This window comes from Herpailurus yagouaroundi, unplaced genomic scaffold, assembly GCF_014898765.1.
Source record: "Herpailurus yagouaroundi ecotype Mexico unplaced genomic scaffold, PumYag 189, whole genome shotgun sequence".
Classification (NCBI taxonomy): domain Eukaryota; kingdom Metazoa; phylum Chordata; class Mammalia; order Carnivora; family Felidae; genus Herpailurus; species Herpailurus yagouaroundi.
The window spans coordinates 12,492,832-12,513,061 of record NW_024412420.1 but is presented as its reverse complement, the minus strand read 5'-3'; the positions used below and the strand labels follow the sequence as shown (position 1 = coordinate 12,513,061).

The following is a 20,230-nucleotide window of genomic DNA, read 5'->3' as shown; positions in this document are numbered from 1 at the left end:
AAAAAAAAAAAAAAAAAAAAAAAAAAAAAAAAAAAAAAAAGGATAACGTTTTAATTCAGTGATCAAACACGAGGCCAATTCCTGTAAACTTTGGAGTTGAGCTAAGGTCACATAAATCTACAAAATACATGAGCCAAGAACTAAACCTAACTCAAAAACCCACGTTTCCAAACTTATCCTAGTTTGGAAGTGCTAGCAGGTTAGAGAGCTAAATAAACCATTTGAGCAATATGAAGACAGAATGATGTGACACTCTTTACACAGTATCTGTAGCAATTGTAAATGTTCAATAAATATTTACTATATAAATGATAAGACCACTCAAAGATTCAGGCTAGGCAGGCATGAGATTTTTAAGTTTACAGTGTTCAAGAAATAAACCATCTGTGGAAGTTGCTTCCTTATAGGCTGAACTTACAAGGTTATGAAAGGCAAGGAGGGTTTTTGGTAGTACTTAATCAAGACAGAAATCAACGATTATAAATCTATAGTTTTATTAAGACAAAAACTGACAATGTGATATGAAGTTTACATTTAAACAAAGTTTTCACAGAAACCTAACACATGCCTAAAAAGATTTTACAATGGAGTTCTAGATACAGGTCTAGACGATGTCAAGAACTGATGTGTCTCTTGATTCAAGACAGCATTTTGGGTATTAGTTAATTCTTAGGATTAAAAAAACTTTTTGTTTTGTGTTTTAAAGTGAACCACTGCCCCAGTATGAAAGTTTAATCTTCTCCTGAGACCAGGGCTTTTGAAATCACTCAACTCTGTAAGTGATTCAGTGAACTTGTGCTGTCAGTGACTGAACCCTGCCACCAATGATTTCAGAGTTCAAAGTTCAAATAACAGGCTCCAAGAGTTTTCCACCCTAAGAGTGTGGGCCCTTGTCTTTTTCTACTCTCTCACCTTCTATGCCACCCTCTTCCCTTCCCCAAATACCTCAGCCAGTGGCTTGGATGGACAAGCTGATGTTTAAAACTTCATAATTGGAAAATAAAGGGTCTTCTTATCAATTTCAAGAATTAGCACCTCTGAAACAGAACCATCTGCCTCTGTATACGCTCCAAAAAGACCTTCGCTTTTCAACCAGTTTCCTTCCCCAAAATGGCAGCTTTGGTAATTTATTAACTGGCTTAGTCCTCTGCTGGGAACAGCATTAAGCTCAGGCAGGGAACACCTTGGCTTGTAAGTTTCAGGCATTCACAGCTTTTGAAGTCTCTCACAGTCCTCATTTAGGTTGCCAATGACCTTTTTGAAAAGATAAAATATTCTGGACACAGAACCGAATCACCACAAGTTTGTTCTTTCCATTGTTTCACCATTTCCCCAATCAGGCCCCAAATTTTAACAAAAATGATCCTACCCATCTCCGTTCCTTCCCACCCCCAACCCTCCCACCCCCAAATAATACACCAGTAATAGCCAAAAACTACACACATGCTACGCTGTAAAAATGCAGAGTTAACACTATTGGGAAGAAGGCTGTGGGTTGTGGAGATGCGCTTTGAAGATCTACAGTATCTTTTGCTTTCCCACACACCCATTCTGCAAGTTCTGTCCTTCATGGAAGGCCCTTTGCCTTTCTCAGCAAAGTACAGAATGGGCTGCCTTGCAACACTTCTCCTTCCCCTCCACTGGGATGGGTGTGCAAACTACACAGCATGGAAAGGCTTTAAAGCACTTGGGCTGCTGTAGGGCACAGAAACGATACTGGCTCTTCAAAGGACATCTTCTCAAGCCACCTCTATGGTGCCAAGACAAGTAGAATTCCTTCCCTCCCCACTTGAAACCCACAGTCAGATGTGACAGGGGCTGGTACTCAGGAGAGTTAATTCTTGTCATCTTTTTTGTCATCATCCTCCGAGGGGTAAGAATGCCACGTCAGCCTTTCCTCATAGAAGGATATGACCACCTGTGGGCACTTGACATTGGCTTCCTTGGCAGGGACTAGGTCAGCCTCATCAGAATTTTTCCTGCAGAACAAAGCAGAGAGACTCTGAGACCAGGTGCTGGTGGTCTCTTGACTTGGATCACACAAGGGATAGGGCTTTAAAAGTATTAATTCAAGAAGAGTAGCCTAGGGAAGGGTGATAACATGGCCCAAGCAGCATTTAGTGGAGTGACATCCTCAGAGATCTTCTACTGAAAATCCTCTCTGGGTATCTTTGTTAAAAGCTAAGTCACTTAACTCAGTCTATCACATCTGAACCTCGGCAAGGCCACAAAAAAATCATGACTCTCAGATTCTTGAAGAGCAGAGAAAAACTAGGGGCACCTGGGTGGCTCGGTTGGTTAAGCATCCAACTTCGGCTCAGGTCATGATATCAGTTCATGGGCTCAGACCCCACATCGGGCTCTGTGCTGACAGGCCTGGAGCCTGCTTCAGATTCTGTGTCTCCCTCTCTCTGCCCTCTCCCCCTTGCACTCTGTCTCTCTCTCAAAAATAAATAAATGTTAAAAAAACTTAAAAAAGAGAAAGAAAGAAAGAAAGAAAGAAAGAAAGAAAGAAAGAAAGAAAGAAAAGAAAAAAACTACTACAATCTTCCCAAAGTCATATCTCAGCTGCCATGAACCCATGGAGATATCTCAGCTTTGTAGTAAAATGTAATACCATGTTGGATAATAAGATTTAATACCATTGGCTCTTGCCAATGCGCTGACTCATAATTACACTGTTTAACATTACCAAATGCCATGCTCACACAGATATTCCACAACTCCCAGGTGCTTTGAAATGGTGCTTCAACACTGGGAAGTAGAAAATAAGGGACTGTTACATAATTCTTTATATTTTTCTGAATTTAAGATGGTCTCAAAATGTGAAATTCATATACATATTACAAGGGACTTAGGAGTAAAGCCATTGGGAATGTCCTAGATGGGAGCAGTAGCATTAAGGCAGATAGCAGATATATAATGGGATCTGTGATGAGGCACCACCCAAAACTTCCACAACTCAGCAACAGGTACCAAAGCCAGAGAGCCCCAAGGAACCAGGGTTGACTAGGCTGGTAAAATAGGCTGTTGAACAATGGACTGAGGAGAATGGGAGGGAAAAGGAGTATAACAATATGGGAGCCTGAAGCAGGCTGCCCTTATTGACAATTCAACACCTTCTGAGGAAAGTTCAGTCATTTTATGGCCAAGAAATATTTGCTATTTTGGAAATGGACAAGTATCTCAACTTTCCAGGAAAATAACCTTAAAATGAACTTGGTTTTATAATCACAATCTTACTATTTCAACCTGTAGTGTTACATTCAGGTAGAACCTTTACAAACAGCAGTAATTTAATTAAAGGAGTATAATCTTAAACAATATGGAGATACTAATGTAACCCAGAATGGTCACGTGCAGACAGAAAGTATATTCTAATTGGACTGTAACTCCTGGTATTGATCCTTTCCCCCCCAGATGCAGCACCTTAAAAATGAACTTTTCTCCTATGGGCTAGCAATATGTCAGCTAAAAGATGATCAGATTCAGTGAACACCTAGGGAATGCATAATAAGAAAACAGAGTTTCAGCTAATTGTGACATGGGCTTCCAGTAGTGTCAAAATTAGGCCTCTCTGGCCACCTTCTAAACAAGAGGAATGAAGAGTAGATACGAGTTTCCAAGAAGGGTCTAGACTGACAAAAGGACAAAATCCTTAGAATGCTGCCTTGACTGGCAGAAGTTTGGAATTATTTACTCCTACATTTTTTTTAGGACAATAATTGAGACCCATGTGGGGGAAGAAAATAGCACAAGCATTCTTCAACAAGCAAGAAATAGGGAAGAAAGCCGTTCTTTTGGACAGAGTAGGGGAATTTTAGAGAATTTGGGATTAATTACAGTTCTTAAAATTCTCAAGACAACTGTTTTCATTAAGCCGTTTCATGGAATATTACTACCATTGGTATTTATACTTCTGGAAGGAAAAAAAAAGCCTGGTTCTATACTCAGTATAGTAAAGGGGACTTGCTGACCCCTACTGGCTGATCCTGGAATTACACAATTGGCACAAATTAGAAAGGATCTATCAAGGACAAAGGAAGAGCTACAGAAATTCTTAACCCTGAAAAGTTAACAGAAAACATCTGATCCTGGGGCCAGCCCGATCTTTATTAAGGAGGTGGTAGAAGGGGAGGGTGGTTCAATCACATTTCATATCTTTTTCCTTTATTTACAGAAGTGAAATGTGATTCCTCCCCACACCTTCTCCATTCTGGATTTTCTCCCACCTCCTAAAAATGGGCAAAGACTGAGAATCCTAAGGGCCCCTACCTGTATAACTCATGAGTCCAGGTTGGCAGTCAGGCCGAGGGTCACTATCGAAGGACTAGGCCATCTTAAAGATTTCACACTTGGGCGACTGGAATTTCGAAGGTCCAGCTCTTTTCCTCTGGCATGGAACAGATGGGGAGAAGAAAAAACCACCACACAGAGCCACTGGCAGACTCACCATTTCATCAGGAACATGAGTTCTCCACTGGAGTCTGTAGCTCCAATAATCCGCTCTGGCTCCAAACCCCGGGCAAAGCCTCGTGGCTTTTCTGACTGTGAAAACCAGATGAATGGAACGATTTTAATTATATGGAATTGTTATCCAGACTGGAGTCACTCCGGTTTCTCTGATTAATATAATGACACTCTTGCCAATATTCCACCAATACCTTGGCTCCAAGTCACAGGCCTTTTTGCATCCTTGGGTGATTCTTCCATCAAGGTCTTAAGGTTTCCCCATATGTAAAAAGGGACATACATCTCAAGCAAAATAAATGTTCACAACTGTTTCTTCACCTTCAGAAGACAACTTACTTTAAGGTATTGAACAGATGAAAATAGCTACCTTACAGTTGTAATGATTACAACACTGAAAACGATCTTTTTACAGGAATGAATTTAGTTGCCCTTCTTCCTGAACCTCAGATAAAATAAGTATAGATTAAGTGAACCCCCAAAACACTTTGAAAGCATTAGCATATCTAAGATTCCAGAAGGAATGAGAGATGGCTGCTGAGGTCCAAGAAACAGCAGAATAAAAGTATTTAACTTTAAATTTAAAGAGCTTTTAGTTTCTTTGACAGCAGTAGGAATTCTAGACTAGTAAAAATTTTCTCTCCTTACCTCTTCTTTCTTCTTCTTTGGTTTGCTCTCTTCTCCCTTATCTTCAGAATCAGAGTCAGCTTTGCGCTTGCCTCCCTCTGATTTATCTGTCTCATGTGCTGTTTTCTGTGACTGTAGAAATTCAGCAATGAGATCAGGGCAATCCAGGTTCTCTTCTGGCTCCCATGTGTTATCCTCACTGAAATCAGAGGGCACAGTGAGTCACACTTTCCACTCAAAGTTAGCACACTCATGCTAAGGAGACGCACAGGATGACAAGAGCTGGTGCCCTTGGAAGAGAGGAGTTAATGATGATGAGGAACCGGATTTTGTCCAAGATCAAGAACTTGGTAATGCTGAAATTTCTTGGTGGGCGGGAGGGGAGATAAGGGACTTTTAGACTATAAGCCATGGAGGCCAGGCCTGGGTCACACTACATATTAGAGCACTCTAGGCCTTGCACATTACTAGACTCCTGAGAAAGTTGGTGACTACATGGATGGATTTACCCAGGTTAATGAAACTTACTCTGAGAACCCCTTCCACTTTAGGAGGTACTCCACTTTGCCCTTTACCACTCGACGGTCAAGAACTTTTTCCACCACATATTCCTCTTCCTCCTCTTCTAGCACCTCCTCCACTTTCTTCTTGTTTTGTTTCTTCCCCATAGTGCCCGCCAGCTTTCTGGTCTAAAGGGTGACGCTGCTAAAGTGACAAAATAAAAAGGGCATTAGGGCACACTTTTCTTGGTTAGGTGAATATTCGGATGGTTAGAAACCCAGGGGCATCACTGATGACTTTAATAGTGTATGCTTGTATTACGTATTCCACCTTTTCGGCTTCAGTAAAAAATAAAGTTTTCTAATATGTTCTGATATGAAAGCTAGTTCATAAAAAGCCCCAACCAATCTCACGGCAAAACTCCTTTATTCTTGCATAATCACCTAACACTTTTATACCTATTCTAAGTTAAAAAGTTTCCAACACCCCTTTTAGTATAAAGCATGGCATCTAAAATGTTATTCAATTGGAAGCAAGACTCCTAAAAATAAGGTATAGACATTAAACTTACATACATAACTTACATACACATTAAACTTACATACATATAACCCTCTGATTCATACTTTCATCATATCACTAGACTTCCAACTTTTACAGTGCGAAGTAGCTTGTCCTATTTATCAAACATCTGGTTCAAATTTCCCCCTTTTTGTTTTTTAATTTTTTTTTCAACGTTTATTTATTTTTGGGACAGAGACAGAGCATGAACGGGGGAGGGGCAGAGAGAGGGAGACACAGAATCGGAAACAGGCTCCAGGCTCTGAGCCATCAGCCCAGAGCCTGACACGGAGCTCGTACTCACCGACCGTGAGATAGTGACCTGGCTGAAGTCGGACGCTTAACCGACTGCGCCACCCAGGCGCCCCTCAATTTTCCCCTTTGTATATGCATATATAATACAATGCATCCCTCTGCATTGTTACAACATCCTCTTCTGAGTCTCAAGGTTCTTTTTTAAAAATGTTTGTTTATCGGGGTGCCTGGGTGGCTCAGGTCATGATCTCACAAGCTCATGAGTTTGAGCCCCACGTGGGGCTTGTGCTGACAGCTCGGAGCCTGGAGCCTGCTTCGGATTCTCTGTCTCCCTCTCTCTGTTCCTCCCCTGCTCGCACACTCTCTCTCTTTCTCTCAAATATAAACATTAAAAAGTTTTTTTAAATAAATAAAATGTTTATTTATTTTGGGGGGGGGGTGCGCAGAGGGAGAGGGAGAGAGAGAATCCCAAGCAGGATCCGTGCTGCCAGCATAGCCTAACATGAGGCTCAATCTCATGAAACATGAGATCATGACCTAAGCAGAAATCGAGTTGCACACTTAACCAACTGAGCACCCACAAGGTTCTTTATGTGGTCTTTTCCAAATGCCATCAATGATTTACAATGTGAAAGTTTCTTCTTCGTTTCTTATTCTACTTAGCTTATTTCTGAGGTTCAGAAAGACTTATAAAAATGCCAGAATGACCATGAAATTCTCTAATTGGGGCACTGCAATAATTTGGAAAATGAACAGGAAAAAAAGAGATAGTTATCACAGATAATAAAACCTGAGTTAATTCTTTTGTAAAATACTTCTTTAGGCTGAGTAACTTCCAAGCATTTTTTCCAATGCTAAAACTCTAGTCCCCTATAATCTATTTTTAGTCCTTCAAATACAATTCAGACAGCTGGCAGGCTTAAAGCCATTTGTTTACCAATTTGTGTCAGTAGGTGGCGCCATAAGATATCAACACATCAGAACTGATATATAAAACTGGCCCAAAATCTACAAATTCATGGATCACAGCTGCCACAATGAGATACAAAGAATCAAGAGAATGGCAGATAATTCAAGCCAAATTACTACCATCTATGAATTTAAGACAATGCTGATTTGGGGCTAAACTGGTTGTTCATCCTTGGGAAAAAGAGTCTTACTTAGCCTAGGTAGAAACTCTTCTAAATATACTTTAGGGGTGTCTCACAGCTGGCTCAGTCAGAACAGCATGAGACTCTTGATCCCAGGGTTTGAATTCGATCCCTACGTTGGGTATAGAGAGTACATAAAAAGAAAATATTTAATAAACAAACTTTAAAACTGACATGTACAGAATGTCTTTTTGAAAAAGTCCACTATAGTCCATATGAAATATAACAAATTTTCATGAAGTCAGGATCATCATTATGAATCAGTTAAATTATCCACAGAAATCTTGGTTTATACTGAGATATTCCCATGTCTGCATATATGAGCAATGCTGACTTACTGAAACATTTAACTACTAGAAAATCTGGACACTGGTGGATACTGGAGATTCAAGAGAATAAGAAATGCTTCCTGCCTTTCTGATGTTTAATGTCCGATAAGAAAAATGTAGACACCACTTCCACTTAAGGGTATTCTGAACTTTTGCAAAGTAGCACGAAACACTGTTTTCTGGAGTGCTTTTAGTATGGTCTAAGGCAACACCTAAGCCCCACCTCTACAGAGGGGTTCAGAACATTACCTGTGCTCAGGTAAGAGGCATCTTTTCAACCCTCTTCCTTCTCCATATACATACTGAAGAATCTGCTTTGCTTTCCTTCACCCCCCACCCAGTCCCTCTATCTTTTAGAGAAAATGCCACACGTTTTCCCTTCCTTCTTTTACTGAACCGACTTATCAGTGGATTGCAGTTAGCTTCATGTGCCTTTGATTCAGAGGCTGTGTGTACTTCTTTCTGGAGGGAGATGCTTTCAGGTTTTCAAAATTCTGACTGCTATATGGCAAGTGTTATTTTATGAGGAAAGAAAAATCTAATTTCCCTTCTGGATTAATTGTGTTTCCTTCCAAGAATAAATGCTCTCTATTCCTTGCTTTCTTCCACTGTGAGTTGAAGAGGTAAAGCAGGATTCACTGTCAGTCTTTGGTTAACATGCGGAGAAAAATAAACTGACCATCACCTTTAGATAACAAAGGTTACCACAACTCCCTGCATTAATTTGGTCTTGGACATTGGAAGATACTCCCTTTCTCAATTGATGGAAGGAAAATAATGGGTTATAGACCATGCAAAACAGTAATTGTTCCCTAATAACCTCTCTACCAAGTAATTAAATTTAAGAAAGTAAAGGAAAGGCATCCTATCACTAAGGCTTCAGAATTCAGAGTTATTTAAAGCCCCGTATTATCCACATTAATAGTTATACTTGTCTTACAAAAAGAAACAGCACTGAATACTGCCCATCTGATTGTCCTACTATGAACCAAAAGGATCAGGACAGCTTCTGGTTTATCTCTGGCTACTGTAGGCCTCTTCTCCCTGTATCATTAGCATGGTCCCAAGGAAGCAGAGTCATAGAACAGAACAGTTTAACTAGCTTAACTCACTGTCTTAACAACTCAAGGGGTGCCTGGGTAGCTGAGTTGACTAAGTGGCCAACTCTTGATTTCAGCACAGGTCATGATCTCACAGTGTGTGCTTAAGCCCAGCATTGGGCTCTGCACTGAAGGAGTGGAGCCTGCTGGGGATTCTCACTCCCTCCCCACCCCTCTCAATATAAAGAAGCTTTAAAAAAAAAATAAAAAAGAAGAACTCAAAAAAGAAGTGAAGAATAAACAGACTCCCACTTCTCTCTGAGCCTTTTTTAAGGAGAGAGTGAGTGTGAGTGGGGAAGGGGGAGAGGAAGAGAGAGGCAGGGAGAGAGAGGCAGGGAGAGAGGGAGAGAGAGAATTTCAAGCAGGCTCTAAGCCCAAGGTGGCGCTCCATCCCAAAGACCTTGGGATCATGACCTGAGCTGAAATCAAGAGTCAGAAGCTCAACAAACTGAACCAACGAGATGCCCTTCTCTGAGCTTTTTTTTTTTTTAATCTTTTTTTTATGTTTATTTTTGAGAGAGAGAGAGAGAGAGAGAGAGAGAGAGAGAGCGCAAGCGGGAGAGGGGCAGAGAGAGAGGGAGACACAGAATCCGAAGCAGGCTCCAGGCTCTGAGCTGTCAGCCCAGAGCCCGACGCGGGGCTCGAACTCCTGAACCGCGAGATCATGACGTGAGCCGAAGTCAGACGCTCAACCGACTGAGCCACTCAGGCGCCCCTCTCTGAGCTTTCTTAACTGGCTCATCCCAGCATCTACCTCAGGTACCAGATTCTTTATATTAGAGATTCTCAGCCAGGCTTCCCAATTTGAGTTTTTCTCTTATTTATAGGTAGTTCTATGGGGGCCTGAATAAGCAGTTTGTTAAAATCAATGTAGAAGTTGATTAAAAATGCAACCCACTCTTCCTATAGAATCTATCACCTTCAGAGGAGCCAAGAGCCCTCTTAAATATTACGAGTCAATTCTCCTATGGTTTCCAAAGGGATTATTTCAAGAGAAATCCTCCCTGAATATGACAGTCTCCAAACACTAGCAGGGATATCTGGAATTGAGGACTCTCAATTGGAATTGCTTGGCAAGGAAATTTCAAAGTAACTCAAATCAGTGTAGTAGCACAATGGAAAAATGCCTTTCATCAACACAACTTGCCACTCCCCACCCCCCAAGCATCCTGGCAACCAAATTATGGCATCAGTTATAGAACATGACCTATGAACATGGCCACGATCATAGAACATTTATGTCAGAACTATTTATGACAAAACATCGAAGAGGTGTACACAGGGTGAAAAGTTCCTGATTAACTCAAATCTTAATGTTTGGACAGGTCTTCTTAAGGCTTATCATGATGTTGCAGATAAAAAACCTAGAGTTGGGGTGCCTGGGTGGCTCAGTAGGTTGAGCATCTGACTTCAGCTCAGGTCATGATCTCATGGTTTGAGTTTGATCCCTGCGTCGGACTCTGCTGTCAGCACAGAGCCCGCTTTACTTCGGGTCCTCTGTCCCTCCCCTCCTCTCTCTGCCCCTTCCCCCATGCTTTACCTCTCCCTCTCTCTCAAAAATCAACAGTAAAAAGAAAAAAAACCCAACAAACTAGAGTTAACTAAGCTGCTATAACTTTTATCTAAATATTTACTGAGTCTGCCACATTTTAAGATGCCTAAAAAAATAATACACTTGTATCGAACTTTAGAGTTTACAAAGTGCTACCTCACGTTACATCATTTGATCCTTCAAAACCATCCCGTGAAACAAACCACTGAGATGTTATCGACACCTCATAGATAACAGATTTACAAGAAATAAATCACCTAAGGTCACATAATTAACAGAGCAAGCACCTCGGTAAAGACAGCAAGGCTGAGTGACCTAAGGGCCCTGCTGCACACACACAACTAGGAGCTAGCCACACATCTGTAGGAAGTCTTCCCTTTGGCCTGTACAAGAGAAGGACAGAGGTCTCTTTAAGTGGATCCTTCCTACAGTTTGTCATCAGTAAATAAGGAAGTGACTGATAATGATTTTCTTTTGAAAAGACCTTGTTGGGAATGCAAGCTGGTGCAGCCACTCTGGAAAACAGTATGGAGGTTCCTCAAAAAACTAAAAAGAGGGGCGCCTGGGTGGCGCAGTCGGTTAAGCGTCCGACTTCAGCCAGGTCACGATCTCGCGGTCCGTGAGTTCGAGCCCCGCGTCGGGCTCTGGGCTGATGGCTCAGGGCCTGGAGCCTGTTTCCAATTCTGTGTCTCCCTCTCTCTCTGCCCCTCCCCCGTTCATGCTCTTTCTCTGTCCCAAAAATAAATAAACGTTGAAAAAAAAAAAAACAACTAAAAAGAGAACTACCCTATGACCCAGCAATTGCACTACTAGGCATTTATCCAAGGGATACAGGTGTGCTGTTTCGAAGGGACACGTGCCCCCCCCCCCATGTTTATAGCAGCACTACCAACAATAGCCAAAGTATGGAAAGAGCCCAAATGTCCATCAATGGATGAATGGATAAAGAAAATGTGGTATATATATACAATGGAGTAATTATTCGGCAATCAAAAAGAACGACATCTTGCCATTTGCAACTACGTGGATGGAACTGGAAGATATTATGCTAAGTGAAATTAGTCAGTCAGAGAAAAACAAAAATATGACTTCACTCATATGAGGACTTTAAGAGACAAAACACATGAATATAAGAGAAGGGAAACAAAAATAATATAAAAATGGAGGGGGACAAAACAGAAGAGACTCATAAATACGGAGAACAAACTGAGGGTTACTGGAGGGGGTTTGGGAGGGGGGGATGGGCTAAAGGGGGTAAGGGGCATTAAGGAATCTACTCCTGAAATCACTGTTGTACTATATGCTAACTAATTTGGATGTAAATTTTAAAAAATAAAAAATAAAATTAAAAAAAAAAGAGGAAAAAAAAAAGAAAAGACCTTGTAAGGTATGGCTGTTAAAAAAACCAATGATTCCTAATTGGTTACTGGAATACAAAGGTATTCATTGTTAATTAAATCAGGAGGCAGTAACAAAGCATTGGTTGTTAGGGCCCCAGCAAGTCTTTGGAATCTTTTAAATCAACAAGTGCTAGATGGTGCAGATTTTGTGAAGTTAAACACCTACCAAGTAGGCTGAAGACAGCACGGAAAAATGCCAATTTTAAGAAACCAAAATTTATCTATAGTGTCCCAATGAATCCAGGAATGATGTAAATCTGAAGCAAGAGTCATGAACTCATAGCTCTTTCAAGAGAAAAAAACCCACACATCCTCCACTAAGGCAGTTAGAAGCTAGAAAACAGGAACAATGCTACTTGAAAGCAGAAGGCAGCATAGTATCAGATACAAGGCATTTTATTTTGTTTTTGAGTAGCTGGTACTGATTTCTTGCCAGCTTGAAAGATCAAATTCCAGGTGTCAGTACAAGGTAACAACCACAGACCTCTGAAACCAAAGCAGTAGGGCTTTTAGCTAAATGTTAAGAAAAATCATTCAGAATGTTGGTCTGGTGAGGTGACCACCTCTACTAAGGAAGAATTCATAGGAAAGCAGACTTTGAATAGAGAGTTTTCACCCATAAGAATCAGAATGACCTACGGAGTTTAAAAATACAGATACCCAGATCCAATGACATAGAAAGTACGGTGTGTGTGTGTGTGTGTGTGTGTGTGTACAGACACACACACACACACACACACACACACACATATATAATACACACATACTAACCATAATATAATGTATTCATATTCAATTACAAAAATATTTAATGTAGGAAATTACAATTCCTTGGCCCAAAACCTGTCAGCCTATTTATGTTTTTTTTTTAGTGTTTATTTATTTTTGAGAGAGAGACAGAGCACGAGCGGGGGAGGGGCAGAGAGGGAGACACAGAATCTGAAGCAGGCTCCAGGCTCTGAGCTGTCAGTGCAGAGCCTGGCATGGGGCTCGAACCCATGAATTGCAAGATCGTGACCTGAGCTGAAGTTGGATGCTTATCGGACTAAGCCACCCAGGCGGCCTAGCCTGTTTATGTTTCTATACATAAACACAGATATATATTAAGTGAAAATAGATATTATAATTCTACAACTTGCCTGTAATAAAATGTACTATATCTTTGACACTGTTCCATAAAGATCTCCATTAAACAATTTTTTAAATGTTTATTTGTTTTGAGATTGAGTGCTAGTGGGGGAGGGGCAGAGAGAGAGGGAGACTGGAGAATTCAAAGCAGGCTCTATGCTGTCAGCGCAAAGCCTGACATGGGGCTTGAACCCATGAACCGCAAGATCCTGACCTGAGCCAAAGTCAGATGCTCAACAAACTGAGCGCCACCCAGGTGCCCCAAAGATCTCCATTCTTAACAAGCTGCATAGTATTCCATATTGTATGGACACATCATATCTAACCATTTACCAAGTGATGAAAATTTGGGTTGTTGCCAATTTTCTATTATTACAATGTTCTTTGAACATGGCATCTGCATCTTTAAAACCTCCTTAGCAGATCTGTATGACTCTTGATCTTAGGGTCATGAGTTCAAGCTGGGTGTAGTTTGCTTAAAAATAAATAAATAAAATAAAAAGCTCCTTAGGTGATTTGATGCATATCCTTGGATAAAAGCCATTGCTAGAAGAGGATTGGCAGAAACTACATTCCTCAGGTGAAATTACACACATTATTACAGATATAAATCAATTCTCAGAGTTAGCTAAAAGGCAGGTGAACATTTTACTTTCTCCATCCAATTGAGAATTAACTGGAACAATAAACTAACCAATGTTCATGAAAACAAAACGATCTCTGTATCACATTCAACATCATTCAATCTAGATTTTTTTTTTTTTTTTGGTACTAGCAATTGGAAGAACACTGCTTGAAAGATCCTTATATAGTTCCTTCCACCAAAAGAAAGCTAGTATGAGCACCAGAAAAGTCCCTTTCCTGTCCCTACCTCTCAAAACAACTTTATGCCTATAGGTAGTTATATATATTTGCTCAGTTTCCTAATAAGCAAAATAGTGTAACAACCCTCATGGGATTGATGCCTTTGAGGTGAGCTTTTATGACCTTCTAGGATTAAATCTATTTATATATTTGCATATATGTTCTACTTCATTAGATTACTGCTTCAAGTTTAAAGATAGCTTTCTGAAGCCCAAAATATTAAGACTCAATAAGAAAACAGCACTTCCATCCTGTGTATAGCTGAAATTCATGGCTAAGTTTTTAAAACCAGAGAGCAACTCCAGAACACACTCAAGAAGGACCCAGGTCTGGCTGGAACCAATAATTACGAAAAAGAGAAACCCAAGATCTCATTTCTAGAAAACCAAGACAGAAGAGCTGCCAGAGACTGAAAAATCACATTTCATATATCTTAAGTGTAGGAATTTCTTCTGCTCTTCCTTTTATCTGGCCTATACAAGAAAATGGCAAAAGGAATTTATCTTCCTATGAAGACAGATGAGAGAGGTGAGAAAGGAAGTTCTAAATACAATGGAAAATGTCAACAAAATGGTTTGTGAAAATAATTTTAAGATTTCTGAAGATCAATGTAAATACCAAAAATCAGTTTTGATGATCCAAATAGTAAAGTTTTATAACAAACTTTAAAAGTTGAGATTTCAGGCTCAGTTTTCTTTTTTTTTTTAAATGTTTATTTTTGAGAGAGACAGAGATAGAGACAGAGCACAAGCAGGGGAGGGGAAGAGAGAGAGAGACACACACAATCCAAAGGAGGCTCCAGGTCTGAGCTGTCAGCACAGAGCCCGACGTGGGGCTCGAACCCACAAACCAAGAGATCACAACCTGAGCCAAAGTCGGATGTTTAACCAACTGAGCCGCCCACATGCCCCACAGACTGTTTTTACATACTAACTTTTTAAAAAAGGCAGCCATCCAATTAAATGAACAATGGTCTAAGTATTCATAGCACATTTATTGAGTTCAAGACAAAAATGACAATCATCCTTGATTTCATTCCACTCATCTTCCATACCTAGCCTTATTAAATCCTATTGAGTATGTATCTTTTTTTTTTTTTAATTTTTTTTTCAACGTTTATTTATTTTTGGGACAGAGAGAGACAGAGCATGAACGGGGGAGGGGCAGAGAGAGAGGGAGACACAGAATCAGAAACAGGCTCCAGGCTCTGAGCCATCAGCCCAGAGCCCGACGCGGGGCTCGAACTCACGGACCGCGAGATCGTGACCTGGCTGAAGTCGGACGCTTAACCAACTGCGCCACCCAGGCGCCCCAGAGTATGTATCTTAAATATCTTTCAATTCATACATTTTTCTAGCCTTACTACTACTATCATCCCATTTGCAAGCCATCATCATCTCTTGTTTGGGTAACTCCTGACCAGATTTATTCTCAACACTAGCCCCTCATTTAAAATGCAGGTTTCAGGATGCCTGGATGGCTCAGTCGGTTAAGTGTCCGACTTCGGCTCAGGTCTTCTGAGTTTGAGCCCCACATCGGGCTCTGCACTGACAGCTCAGAGCCTGGAGCCTGGTTCAGATCCTGTCTCCCTTTCTCTCTCTCTCTGCCTTTCCCCCACTCGCACATGCGCGCGCTCTCTCTCTTGAAAATGAATAAGCATTAAAAAAAAACAAAATGCAGATCTCTTCATATCATTATGTGTGGGCATCTGAGCTGAAGACCACTACACCTAACCTATCAATCACAATTACCTTGCCCTTTGCCTCATTCTTTCATTTGACCAATTCCCTTACCTAAAATGTCCTGTTCAGGAGCTTTCCCAAAGCCTCACGCTAGGTTTAGGTTAATTCTTCCTATGAACACCCTCCTACAGTATTCATCATTTAACAATTATCTTTTTGGTACCCATTATGGGTAAGGTGCTAGACAAAGGGGGTGAGCAACAAAGACAAAAATCGTTGGTCTCTTAGAATGTGTGTGTGCGTGTGTGTATGTGTGTGCATATATATATGTATATGTATATACACACATACACACACACGCACACACACATATACGTATACATATACTTGTGATAGTTAATTTTATGTGTTATACTGACTGGGCCACGATGCCCAGATATTTGTTCAAACATTTAGAATTTATTTTCTAATGTGGACGAGTGCCATGAGTGAGCATGAATGGGGGGGGTGTGAATACATGCATGTGCAGGCAGAGGAGGGCACGGACAATAAGCAAGAAGATGTTGTGATAATTGCTATAAAGGAGACAACTCAGCAAAAATCAGAAAAACACACCATGTGTAGGGAATAGTTGGTTCCAAGTCCTAAAGTGAGAAGAAGTTGCTTTATCTGAGGAACAGAAATGTGGCCAGTTAGAAAGAGAGGCTGAGGAAATGGCCAGTAAGGATGAGGTAATTACTGTGCATATCACTCCTCACATCACTCCTTCTCTCATCTAGCCCCTTTTCCCATTATTCTCCTATTGCCTCTTTTGCTTCTAGCTTAGGTTTAAGACCTAGGCATTAATAGCTATAAAAGTTTCTAACTACAACTCTCCCAGCATTTAACACTATCTATTAAAAAATAAATAAAATTAAATAAAATAAAACCAATAACAATTTACTAAAAGCCAGAGTGGAATATAGGGTAACCAACTCACTGGCGAAAGCACTGAGAGGTCCACATTGCAGGAACCCTCTCAGACCCAGGCAAATGGAGCTATTTGTTCAGGCCAGTGGGATATGCAGACACACAGGAATCACAGGCTTTTGAGAATCCCTTAGTGGTGAGTAATAACAACATAATAACAGCTAAAATTTACTGAATACTTAAAACAATGCATATAAAGGCATTCAATCCTCACATCAACTCTATTAAACCCACTTCACAAATGAGAAAACTGAGGCTTATGAAGCAAAGAAAATTTCCCAAAGTCCCCAGAGCCAGGCCTGAAATATAAATACAAGAAAACAATGCAAGTTGAACTTCATTTCAACAAGAGAAATGTAAGAGTATATAATAATTAGCAAAAGAAAATTAAGCAAAAATAAGTAGCCACAAAAGCACCAGAGGCTTGGAAGAATGAATGACTAGGGTGATCAGGAAAGAGTTTAAAAAGTTGGGATTGAAGCCAAGCTCCAAGAGTATTTGAAAAGGTGGATTGAGGAGGGCAATTTGGCTTAAGGAACGGTGGTGAACAAAAGCAATGAGGTATGTCTGAGGTAGATGGTGTGTAAACCAGTTTGGGCAGAGTAGAGTAAATAGTAAAGGTAACCACTAAAACATTTTCTACAAGGCCCCTTCTCCTTAAAACAAAGACCAAACTCCTCAGCGCAACACCTAACACCCTTTCATTCCAACCATTCCGTACTTCTACTCCCTCACAAAACCTACACTCCTGTCAAAACTATAAACTGCACACCGTCTCCACAAAGGCTTTGCTCATTATTAAGTGCTCCTGCCCAACACCAGCAGTCAAAATCCTACCCATCCTTAATGATAGGGCTTAAACAACCCTACTTCCATGAAGCCTACTCAACCTAGCCAACCACTGTTTCTTTTTTCTCAGTTTCCATTGTTTCTATTTTTTGTAATATTTAAAAAAGTTTAGACAGAGCCGTGACAAGGGGAGGACAGGATGGGAGGAGAGAGGGAGAGAGAGAGAAAATCCTAAGCAGGCTCCATGCTGAGCATCCCACAACACTGGGCTCATGACCTGAGCCACAATCAAGAGTCGGATGCTCAACTGAGCCACACAGGCACCTCTCTTTCTGTTTTTATTCAGACACTCAATCAAAGATAGGTCTGGGCCCTGTGTAACATGTTGAACCCTGTATGGGCAGGAAAGATATATGTCTCAGATGCCAAAAATCAGGGAAGAGAAGTCTAAAGCTGTCAGCATTTTAGGGAATAATCAGTAAAATCTGATCTGCAACCCCAAAATGGAAAACAAGAAAGAAGTACACCTTTGCTGAGCATTAGCAACTACATACCAGTCATTAAAAGGCAGGTGAAGGCATGTGTAGTATATACTCAATTTGTAGTCCTCCTGACTCATGTTTCTAAACTGCTGTTAGTCTGTTTGTTAGCTATGACTGTTTGGGAGGTAAATGCTTTCCAGATGGAAAACTTTACTGAGCAGAAAACAACTTGTGCCACAAACCCAGTAGCAGGAGTTTCATTTTTAAAGGAATAGCTGCCCTTGAATTCCAGGATCTAGGACTAGAATACTGGTGTGCTAATCAAATTAAAATTTTATCTGAGCTCTATCAGAAAGTTGGCTATCCCCTTTCAGGATGCTGATGGGATGAAACTACAGATACAGCTTTGGGTTAAGAGGCCACAGGGATATGCAAATATTAGTAGGACACAGTGATAACTGGCAAGTCTTTTAGTTTAAGATGAAATAAAATTAGAAAGCTGGACCAGAACTACAACTAAGTTGGAAATTTTTTTTAAAGTTTATTTATTTATTTTGGAGGGGGGAGGGACAGAGAGAGAGAATCCCAAGCAGGCTCTGTTCAACCGACTGAGCCACGCAGGAGTCCTGGCTAAGTTGGAACTAAAAGCAGAGACCAAAGCATTCACAGATAACAAAACAAAACCAGATCATTGACACTAACCTCTCAAATACCACAGTTCTGTTAGGCTCTCAATGTGTTAGCTACTATTAAAGAGAAAGGCACAATTTCACAGACAAATTAGGTTACCCCCCCTTGGTCAGCAAATCATAAAAGTGGGCGCCTGGGTGGCTCAGTCAGTTGAGTGTCCAACTCTTGATTTCGGCTCACGTCATGATCTCGTGGTTCCCGGGAATGAGCCCTGAATTGATGTCCATGCTGGCAGTCTGGAGCCTGCTTGGGATTCTCTTTTCTGCTCCCCTGCTCGTGTGCACACGGTTTCTTTCTCTCTCTCTCTCTAAGTAAATAAATAAACTTTACAAAAAACCATAAAAGCTGAAAGCAGTAAAGATTTAACACAAATTATTCAATTCAAATACTAACATGATCTGAATTTTGCCCATATTTGAATAACTTTTCCAATTTTGGGAGAGGCTATTCACTTTTTCAGTAGACATCACTATCTGGAAATACAATTGTTTTTAAGTTTGTTTGTTTGTTTGTTTGTTTAGAGAGAGAGCGCGAGCTTGAGTGGGGGAGGGGCAGAGAGAGAATCCAAGCAGAATGCCAAGCTGCACTATCAGTGCAGAGCCCAATGTGGGGCTCAAACTCACCAATTGTGAGATCATGACCTGAGTTGAAACCAAGAGTTGGAGGCTTAACCGAATGAGCCATCCAGGTGCCCCTGGAAATACTATTTATTTAAATTTATGCAAAGACCCCAAAAGATTTTTCAAGATACTTCTAAAACAAAATATTCAAATCATATAGCTTGCTGTTAAAATCCAGAACCTGGGGCCTCTCCAGGTCCTCACCTAAGGTATTTAAAATGGTCACTTGCACAATCTGCACACCAAGCTGAGTATATAAAAACTAATAAGACAGGGGCGCCTGGGTGGCTTAGTTGGTTAAGTATCCGACTCTCCATTTTGGTTCAGGTCATGATCTCACGGTTCATGAGTTCAAGCCCCAAGTCGGGCTCTATGCTAATGCAGAGCCTGTTTGGGATTCTCTCTCTCAAAATAAATAAAACTTAAAAAAAAAAATTAACTGTTAAGACAAACATGCCAAGGACAACAGTTATACTCTGCCCAATGTTATTGATCAAAGACAGGAAAACTAATTATATAAATGCACATTAATTCATTCTGCTAACACATGGAATTCTAAGAAAGGATCTCAAAGCCATATACTCAACAATCTAAACTACCTACATTTAGGTGAACAAGAAGCGTAGCCCCATTCTATGAGCCCACATACTAGCCATTAGCATTTTGTTCCAAAAACTCTTCAGAGAAATAACCTATGAAGTGAAAATCTATCAGGCCTAATGCAAAATCCGTTATACTACCAGAGATAGTACATAAAAAAGGTGAGATTCTGATGGATAAACTACTAGAGAATGACAAAAGTGAATCAATTCTTTTTAAACGGTATGAAGTGAAAAAGAAACACTTTCCTGGTCCCTAAAATGGGCACAAGATATAATAGTTGCTTTTAATTTTTTTAAGCTTATTTACTTGTTTTTAAGTAATCTCTACACCCAGTGCGGGGTTCAAACTCACGACCCTAAGATCAAAAGTCACATGCTCTTCCAAATGAATCAGCCCAAGTGCTCTTATATAACGGTAGCTTCTTTTTAGAGGTTTGGTTAGACAATTACCAGTATCT

At 40.5% G+C, this 20,230-nt stretch overlaps 1 protein-coding gene across 2 annotated transcripts in view; it reads right to left on the bottom strand.

Annotated features, from left to right (window-relative positions):
* Nucleotides 1-470: 470 nt before the first annotated feature.
* Nucleotides 471-20,230, bottom strand: part of CBX1 (chromobox 1) — a 30,079-nt gene continuing 10,319 nt past the window's right edge. For both annotated transcript variants that reach the window (XM_040497291.1, XM_040497290.1), the window contains exons 2-5: nt 5,626-5,802; nt 5,119-5,296; nt 4,454-4,548; nt 471-1,979 (exon numbers count right to left, since the gene is read on the bottom strand). In XM_040497291.1, the coding sequence (XP_040353225.1) occupies nt 1,835-1,979; nt 4,454-4,548; nt 5,119-5,296; nt 5,626-5,765 (558 nt within the window). In that variant the 5' untranslated portion in view covers nt 5,766-5,802 and the 3' untranslated portion in view covers nt 471-1,834. The remainder of the gene's footprint in view (nt 1,980-4,453; nt 4,549-5,118; nt 5,297-5,625; nt 5,803-20,230) is intronic.